Here is a 9,352-nt window from a genome sequence, read left to right as displayed (position 1 = left end):
CGATGTACATAGGCAGCACATTATTATTTCTCTTTTTTTTATTTTATTCCTCCCTCCCTGAACGCGCGTGCCCGGAAGGGCGAAGGGCAGTTAATTAATGAGTAAATAAAATGGAGCAATAACTTAGCGCGGCTAGAGCATAGTAGTCACGAGTAGTAGCCACGCGTAAAGAAGCCCTCGCATTTGCGTGGATCCATTATGCGCACATACGCACTTCCGCACACATTGCACGGCATACGCACACTAGCTCCAGGAGCAAACGTACGTACGTACTATATACCTTTTTTATGCTACGTTTATCTGTGTAAATAATCGTCAAGCTTTCCAAACAAAAAAACGAACCGATCGCAAACGTGAAGAATACAGTGAGACTAATGTTGGTATGCTTTTTAACGATACTAAGCCCGGGTTCACTTTATTTACTGCGATGGACATCCCGAAAAAGATACGAGAGCGAGAGAAAATAGGTTCTCTCGATGGGGGAGACTACAATGTTTCATTAGTAACCATTTTCCCGTTTATTTTATCACCAGTTTGTACCACATTGCACCCTTTAAAGTTAACACATACACAAAAGACCTCGTTTTTCGTTTGCAATATAACTACTACCTTGACTAGCTCGTCTGCTCGACGGCGAAGTTTTGCAGTCGCACCACACGCGTCTTCTTGACCGTTTCCCGGCAGATGGGACAAATCTGGCGCATGTCGAGACAATTCAGGATGCAGTGCCAGCAGAACAGATGCCCACACTGCGTCGCGCTGATATCTTTGGCCGTGTCCATGCAAAGGGCGCAATGGTGTGCCGTGGTGGATACACCTGCCGATTGTACGCTGCTGCTTATCCTCGCCGGAGGACGCTTCTGTTTCGCTTCCGCACGATATTGCCGATAGCGGGTCGCAAGGGCGAGTACAAGCTGTACGAGCGTGACGTACCCAAGCACCTTATAACCGTAGATGGAGTGATTTTCCTTCAACCAGTTTCGTATCAACACCTACGAGAAGAGGCTTGTGAGAAAGCTTATCCAGTGGATTTTGAAAATGTACGTACGTAGTTGATTCCCGTCAGTCGTTTAGAGATGTGATATTTGCCACCGTTTATGTAGAACAAGCTGGTGTGCAAACCGCGCACGTACGGCACCACCACACGTAGTGTGTCGATGAATTTGTGCAGGGAGTCTTTCACGCTCGGTAGCAGTTCTTCGCTTCGATCGATTTCGGTCTGTATGTACGTTAGCACCCGCTCGGTGACATGTTCACCGCCATACTCGAGCAGAATCGCCAGGAGTTGGAGGGCTTTGTTGGGGAGCATCACATAGTTAGCGTCGACCTGGATAATGCCCGTGTACTCTTCGCCAAGCGTTTGTAGGTTGTTAAGGATCGCATAGTGGTGATATAGTATTTCCGCGATGAGCTTACACATCGAGTTGTACTTAAACCAGTGACGTTGGCTCAGCAACAGCAACAGTTCACCCAGCGCCGACCGGATGTACTCGATATGCTCCTGATCCTTTTGCACGCTGCGGATTATTTCCGCCTGACCGGCATTGGCGTGGAACAGCGACATGGTTGGTAAGGGGTTGTTTATCGAATCGCCTCATAAACTACCCTAAAGCATGAGCCCTTTTTTGAAAAGAAATGAAAGAATTACTATCGTTGCCTGTGAGGCTTTCAGAACCGACATTACCTCTCTACTCGCAGCACTAGAACATTACCAGACACTTTTAATTAAAAAATCCGTTTATTTTCATCAAAACAACTGAAACTAAAGCTGTGATTATGAGGCAGTTTATGGGTGTTGACAGATAACGTTATCAGCTGACTCCGGCGAATTAGGAACAACTTGAAATGCTTTTTTATTGTTTTTAGATGAATTCAATATGCACGAACTTTGCTATTGTTGTTACGAAGAGAACTGTCAAAACACTCTTCATTGAGTGTCAAACGTACTTGAACTGTGCATCTGTTTCGCACCATTATCCGATAATAGAATTACAAAAATAAGGAAAGAGATTTTAAATGAAATGAAGAAAATTATGCAGATTCCATTTGAAAGAAAAAAATATTTTTTTAAAGTGCGGATAATTCTTTTTATTAGAATGTAAACAAATTAGTCAAAAAACGTCAAACAGTCATGCGGCGGTTAATGAACGAGTGAGCTAACCTATTCATTACATACACCACTACAACAGTACGTGGATTCAGTTGAATCGTGTACACGTTGAAAACCAGTTCGTTTACCGTCCTCTCCAGATCGTATACCATTGTAAGTACGAAAATAAATGTTTATTAAACAAAGCGTCAGTTTCCGGCAGTGCTCGCAGTTTCCGCAACGTTTATTCTTTATACAACGCTAAAAGCCCATCGTTGCAAACCGTTTCTTTAAATAACGCATGTGAAACAAACGAAATCCTTCCATACACCCAAGCTGTTTGTTCTTGGCCATATGCAAATGTTTGGCTTTGTGACTAAAGATTTTTTTTATTTCGGGGAAAAATGAAATGGGCCTTGCCAACTTCCCACGCGATGCGGTAGCGAGAGAAATTACTAAAATTACCCACTATTGCTCATTCCCATGTGCGCAGCGTATGGTTTTTTTTTATTACGCTGTTTTACCCTCATAAAGATTCGATGTGAAATTTTCGCTTCACTGCTGGACCGTAGGGATGCGTACGTGAACCAGTCGTGTGTATGTGTGTGTGTGTATGCGTTGAAATTCGGGCCACTTGACAAAGATGGTGTCCAGTTTGAAACGACCCGTAAAAGGCGTTTTTAGTTATAGCGTCGCTTTTGAGCGCCCTGCAGACGCTGGAAACGGTTGGCAAAGGGAATGTTGTTTTGCCTTTTAAAGAGATGGGATACTACTACACTAAGAGGGTTACTCGAATCGACGGTGCCCTCTCCCCCTCCATATAACAATCCCTCCTCTATAGCAAGTCACATCTGATGGGTGGGGCGAGCTTTTGGAGCTTTTGCCGTTCGCGCGCGCTAGTAATAGTGTGCTTTTTTTTGTTGCGGCCCAACCATGTGCCCTCAAGTGTTCTGCGCGCTTTCCGTGCGGTGTTAAACCGTCGAAGGACGGACCTAGGTCACCATAATAATACTTCGATTTCATCTTTTCACCATATAAGGATATGGTTTTGCATCGAGCTCCTGCTGGTTTGCCCCCTTTTTTGGGGCGAGTACTCACGCGGTTCACATTCGTGGTTGGGCTCTCACTCGATGACCTCGATGCTTGAGAGATCTGGACGTCTGGGGCGCGTAATGCAGCAGTGGCTCTGCTTGTGACTCCTCTACACCCGCCAGAAACGGCCCTGCTAGAGCGAGAAACCCGATGCCATCTGGTAATACACACGGGACGTAATCCATCGCTCGCGCATTCGGCTGGAAACGAAACGAAACGAAAAAGAAAAAAAAACATACAACCATGCTTGTTGCACCCATCGCATGCGTCAGCCGCATGATTCACCTCGCACCCATCGCGGAATGTCTCCAGTGTGGAGATAAACAACGTCGCTTTCTTTCGCGACTCCGTCTGTACTTGTAAAGGTCGTCGAAACAGCTTGTCGCGAACACCACTCGCTGGTGGTTGCGGCGAGTGTTAAACTGGCAGTCGTGCGTTAGCAGTCGCAGACGTACGTTGTAGAGTCGGCACGTTTGACCGTGTGTTGGTTTAAGCTATCAGCAGCATACTTCTGTCCAGTCTTTGTTCCGGTTGGTGCTGTGGGTATCGAAGCGTGTTGTCTTCGTCCGCCATTACGAGGAATAATTCCTTTTTTAATTTCGCGCCTTTTTTGCACTTTTTTTACGGCCCGTCGCGTCAACTTCTCCTGTGATGTCATCGATCAACCTACGCTCAATTAGTCTTGACGATAGAGTACGCATCTCTGCTCCTGAAACATCGATAGATCTTCAAGCAACCGTACACTCAAAGCAAAAAAATGTCCTCCCGCAAAACCGCCGGACGCCGGGGTACGACGAAAAAGCGTGCCCAGCGAGCCACCTCGAACGTATTCGCGATGTTCGATCAGGCTCAGATCGCCGAGTTCAAGGAAGCGTTCAACATGATCGACCAAAACCGGGACGGCTTCATCGAGAAGGACGACCTGCACGATATGCTGGCGTCGCTTGGCAAAAACCCCACGGAGGAGTACCTTGAGGCGATGATGAACGAGGCACCAGGACCGATCAACTTTACCATGTTCCTAACACTGTTCGGCGAGCGGCTACAAGGCACCGATCCGGAGGAAGTGATCAAGAACGCGTTCGGTTGCTTCGATGAGGAAAACGCAGGAGTCATCAATGAGGATCGATTGAGGGAATTGCTGACCACGATGGGTGACCGCTTTACCGACGAGGACGTGGACGAGATGTTTCGAGAGGCACCGATTAAGAACAGTTTATTCGATTACATCGAGTTCACGCGCATCCTGAAGCATGGCGCGAAGGATAAGGACGAGCAGTAGAACCCCCCTACTTTGTGCCTCCATCCCGCATGCAATTAATTGGCCTCCGGTACCTTCGGCGTTGCATTTAGACGAATTGTTTGCAAATGATTGATTTTTGAAGGGAGCTTGTTTCGCGTCGCGTGACTTCCCTGTATCCTGTTCTTGCAATTGAACTATTATTTCAGTATTCCCATCGAACGGCACGTCATTTCGCTTGAAACAACGAAGATTGTTTCGTGATGCATTGTAGGGACTCACTACTAATAAAGCATTTTTGGCCATAGAACATCGTGTCAAGGTTTATTTCAGTTTCCGCGCAGGTTCGCGTACGCTTACGCTTGCCGCAGGATGCGGGAAAACTATAGGCAGGCTAAGCGAGAAATGTAGCTAATAAATCGATTTGAGACACAATTCAAGCGTATTGCTTTGTGTTTATTTTGTACCACAACGAAGGGAAGCTTTATTGTGGAATAGAATAAACGTACACTTTAAGTGGAACGTTCGCGTGTTCGTTTCAAATTATAGAAAAAAAAATTAATTACGTCGTCAGCAAAAAATAGCATTCATACCAGATGCAATTCACAGGCAATGTAACTAGGACAAACAGAGTTGATATCTATGATTGATGACTATTTATTAATATATTTGAAAGAAATTAAGTAATAACAAATAGTGTACAAACAATTGTGATATTTTTATGAGACATTTTTTTTAATTGAAAATTTCACAACAGGTTATTTGGTTTAAATATACTTTTACATTATTCCTCTTAGTATAGTTTATTTAGTTGAACTGTGAGGAAATTTTATACGGTTTATTCATTCGCGCTGACCTCAGAATATAGTAAAATTCCAACATCTGTGTCATCAAAAATTAAAGCCAATTGAGAATTGCGCAAACCAACCCGTTATCTTCGCATGTAGTGGTTTACGAAACATCCAGCGGTCAAATTTCAATCCCAGTGGACAAAGATTTGCGGTAGACAGACAGAGAAAAGAGCTCTGTCCTATCTGTTTCTCGCTTTTACAGCGCTTGCTGAACTGAAAATTGAGCATGTGTGGGGCATGAATTAACTGCTCAGCCCGTTTTGGTTTGCATGTATGCAAAAGCGCAGGCTGTTTTGCTAGAGTGTGCGTGTACTTCCTCATTTATAATTTTATGTTATGTTTAAGTTCCATTTTATGTTTTTGGCTTAAGGAGAGAGAGCGCGCAACGATCTGCGCACCCGTCCGTTCTACTTTCTCTCTAGAATGCGGGGAAAAGCGAACGAAAGAAAAACTATCACACTAGAAAAAAAACGAGCTGAAAGCGACCCGAAAAGCCACGAAGGCACTCGTGTTTCCCGATCGCGTGGCTGAGAGAAGGTTGCCTGCTCAGGCACTTCTCGGCCGTCTTTCAGCCGCTTCTCAGACGCTTTTTTTGCCCTAGGGCAGTAACCGTGTGTTAGGGTGTTGGTGAAACGTCAGACGCGTAACGGTATGTTTATTTTGACTAGATAGACCTGCAGGTCACAAAGCCAATGATTCGTCAGCACTTAAGAGCAGGAAACTATTCCGCACTTGAGATAATATTCTGCCATACGCATAAATGGCACAATGACGGCGCTACGAGCCGTATCCTGGCGCTGTAAAACGATCCATCCTATTGTTTCAAAGCATGAATGAAATACGTTGAAGTTGTTTTACGTTATACTGGTCATCCGTACAGCTGCACCAAAGCAACCACAGCGATGGCCCTTAAGGGTTTTCAACAAAACCCTTCAAGCCCCACACTGCGTCGTATTTCTACTGATCGTGCGATAATGCGAATCTTATTTCAACCCAACCGACGCTAATCGCGTCCACTTCGTGTCCGAAATAAATCGAATCGGATAGCAAAAAAATTGTACGTCATCAGGCAAGTTTGACACATGAAGTGACATAATAAGCGAAAGACCGTTTGCGATGACCATCGCACAGGATCACGGGAAAATAGGGGGTGCCCGTGAATGGTGTTATCTCGGTGTAGTGGACAGGTGCAGATAAACTACGAGGGCCATCGGGAATACCAGCCCCAGGTAGTATCTGTGATCCACGTCGGATCGCAAGCGCTTCGAGCGACACTTCCAAGGAAGAAACCGAACCCTTTTATCCTGCACGTCCTGCAGGGTGCGCTCGGACGTCAGGTTGCTAAATTTAGTGCCATTTTTTAATTGCGGCCCGTCGGTGCAGAGGGGAGGAAGGAGGATAAAGAGGAAGGGTTTTGCACACACTTGCCAGTGAGTAAAGATCTCGTCTAGCAGAACGCAGGTGGAGGGCTTTTTTCGCGAACGTGTGCAGAATTTGAAGTGGTAAGCTGCGACAAACAAAAGACAATACGATGACCTTCTTGTACGATTCCGAGGAAGGAAGCTTCATCTTGTACGTAAGTGCTACATTTGTTTTCTTTCTACTACGTCCCATTCCCGCCGCCTTATGACTCTGCTTATTCCTCGTGTGGTTGTGTTGTGGGAACAGGTTTTCCCGAGTGTTATTAGATGTTGGACGTTAATTTTCAACGCAACCTTTTTCTTCTTCTACTTCCCCTTCGACGGATGTGCCGAAAGCGAGCGTTCTAGATAAGAAAACCCGTGTCCGTCCGTATCCTGTGCACCCCGAGTATCCTTGTAGCTCATTGTTGTTTTTTTTCTGTGTGCCTTCGATCCCAGCGAGCTCACCGTGTAATGTGAAGTGCCTGTGTTTGTGTGAGTGTGTTTGTGCGCGCGTGCGTGGGTGTGTGTGTGTGAGAGTGTGCGCGCATTTGTCCGGATGCGATTGTAGGCGTAAGATGGGAGCAAACAAACCGAAATGAGACGGTTTTACGGCTGGAACTGGAACAGCGAAATTTCGACATCAACGCTCCATAGAGACGATTGCACGAACGAATAGCCACCCGGAAAAGGGTCCAAGGGTTCGCTTATCAGGCGGCAAACAGATAAGACCAAACCCCCGGTTCTCGGTGCTGTTCAGGGTGTCGACAACTCCAAGCAGCAGTAGCTACCGCTTGAGCCCACCAGTGGAGCATGCCCGTGTCATCCGCCCGTGTGTTTCTCGTCCGTTTTTTTTTACTCCGGTCCGTGTTGCACGAAGCACGTCTAACCTAAACCTATTACGGGACCACCTGGACGGAGTGTCCTACACCCGAGCATGTCCTACACCGAGCTGGAGAGTGGCTATCAAGGCCTTAAGCAGGCATCATCCAGCGATGGCGGCACCGTTCAGACACCATCCGGACGTGCCGGGTTCTACGTCGGCGATGAGGTGAGTTGTGGGTGGTGGTTTTTCTTTTGTTGCATTTTCCTCCTTTCCTCGCTTTTTTTTCCTCCTTTTCGACGCCGCGCGGCGTGAGTGTGAAAAGCGCGATAAACCCGAATCGGGTTGCGTAACGCGAGCTCTGGCGCTAACTCTCGTTGGTGGGGAGGAGTGTCGTGTTGTCGTGATATAACCCCACTCAAAAGGCCAAAATCCGATAGCATTTAGCGCGTTGCGACCTAGTTTCCGTTTTTCGTTTATGTTTGTTTATGTTTTGCCCGACGTGGCGCGTCAAGCACCGGAAGGAGCACCCTTTCCTCCCCCACCCCTTGGCTTTAGTGCAAACAAAAGAAAACAAAAGCCACCCGTTATCACGCTGGCGTAATCAGGGTGCGCGATGTAAACACCGAATAATGTCAAATTCACTCGTGCTCAAGTGCTGGATCATTCGCGAGATGACGAAAAACGCATGAGCACGCGCGCGCGCGCGCGAGTGCTCGCACGAACGCACTTAATGGGTGTGTGGGTGCGCTCACGGAAGCTGCAGCGAAGAAGCGCGCGCGCACACGCGCGCGAGAACGAGACACCCACCGGACACACGGCTTTAGTGGGTTTAAGCGCCGCGCGAACTCACAAACTGACCCACGGTCAATTCATGCGTGCTCAGTTCACCGTCATCTTCGGTGCCGGTACGTTTGCCCCGTTTTAGCGTGCTCTGTTGTCTGTTCGAGCGTGTGTGCGCGCGCGCGCGTGCGTTTTTGGTGGTGTTGTGATTTAAGGCGGGAGTTGTACGAAAAGCAAAAAAAAAACAGGGGAAAAAACCGAGAAAGCGTAAGAGAACGAATTTCTGCTTTTTTTTGTGTGCCAGGCGTAACTGGCGTTGTGGTCGCGCGCGGTTTGTTGCGTTGTCGTAAATTCCGGTGCGGGGTTTCCATGCGCAAGCTTCCGAATGGCGTTTTTGTGCGCATTTTCCGCGCAGTAGTGAAACGGCGTTCTTTTCGCCCCCCTTGGTGTTTGGTAGGGCTGGTTAAAAAAAAACAAAAAAAAAACCGTCAAACGGCATGGTTCCGTTCTAGAAAAACCGCAGCTAGCTGCACCACGTGAACCTTGAGGTTGACCGATCGCATGATAAACGGAACCGATAAGAGAGAAAGAGAGCACGACACGGTGCTAGTCAAAATGGACCCCCTCTTCCCCGCCGTTCTGCCCCCCCACCACCGGTGAAGGTTTTTCCTCGCGATCCGAAGGGCCGCGTCCACCAAAGGGCCGCCGCCACGTTTGTGCGCGACAGTGCGCTTTCTTTGTGTTACAAATGCAATCGAGCGGGGGCTGTACGCGATCGTGAACACGCCACCATTCCTGTTGGGTGCTGCGTTTTGTTCGCTTTTCGTGGTCCTTTTTTTTTGTTTTTGCAAACCGAGTCGAGTGGGTCTCCGATAATTCCATTATCGGCTGATGGTGATAGGTCCCCCGACACCGAACAATCGGTTACGCTGTTGTTGATAAATGCGCAGATAAAAGGAGACACGGGTACGAGTTGAGGGTGAAACCCATCTAAATGCTCATCCCTTTGCCACCTGCGGGGTGGCCTTCGAGTGGTACTTGCTTACGGCTTACAGCTGTGGCCCTTGGTGGTTT

General features: G+C 47.4%; 2 protein-coding genes across 3 annotated transcripts; one reads left to right on the top strand and one right to left on the bottom strand.

Annotated features, from left to right (window-relative positions):
* Positions 1 to 517: 517 nt before the first annotated feature.
* Positions 518 to 1,564, bottom strand: LOC128729099 (peroxisome biogenesis factor 10). The gene is made up of 2 exons (XM_053822750.1): positions 1,049 to 1,564; positions 518 to 992 (listed from the first exon to the last, which is right to left on the bottom strand). Exons 1-2 carry the CDS (start codon positions 1,562 to 1,564, stop codon positions 615 to 617), a joined length of 894 nt encoding a protein of 297 aa, XP_053678725.1. The 3' UTR covers positions 518 to 614.
* A 640-nt stretch (positions 1,565 to 2,204) lies between these two features.
* Positions 2,205 to 4,952, top strand: LOC128729341 (myosin regulatory light chain sqh). 2 transcript variants are annotated; one of them, XM_053823018.1, is made up of 2 exons: positions 2,205 to 2,263; positions 3,862 to 4,952. In XM_053823018.1, the coding sequence occupies exon 2, from the start codon at positions 3,939 to 3,941 to the stop codon at positions 4,461 to 4,463; it is 525 nt and encodes a 174-aa protein (XP_053678993.1). In that variant the 5' UTR covers positions 2,205 to 2,263; positions 3,862 to 3,938; the 3' UTR covers positions 4,464 to 4,952. The 2 variants fall into 2 exon arrangements, with proteins under 2 accessions (XP_053678993.1, XP_053678992.1); XM_053823017.1 differs by lacking the exon at positions 2,205 to 2,263 and adding an exon at positions 3,484 to 3,720 and having other exon boundaries at positions 3,862 to 4,949.
* Positions 4,953 to 9,352: the final 4,400 nt, after the last annotated feature.

The sequence above is a fragment of the Anopheles nili genome, chromosome X, assembly GCF_943737925.1.
Source record: "Anopheles nili chromosome X, idAnoNiliSN_F5_01, whole genome shotgun sequence".
NCBI classification, from domain to species: domain Eukaryota; kingdom Metazoa; phylum Arthropoda; class Insecta; order Diptera; family Culicidae; genus Anopheles; species Anopheles nili.
The sequence above is the reverse complement of the archived record's forward strand: the minus strand, read 5'-3'. Positions and strand labels throughout refer to the sequence as shown.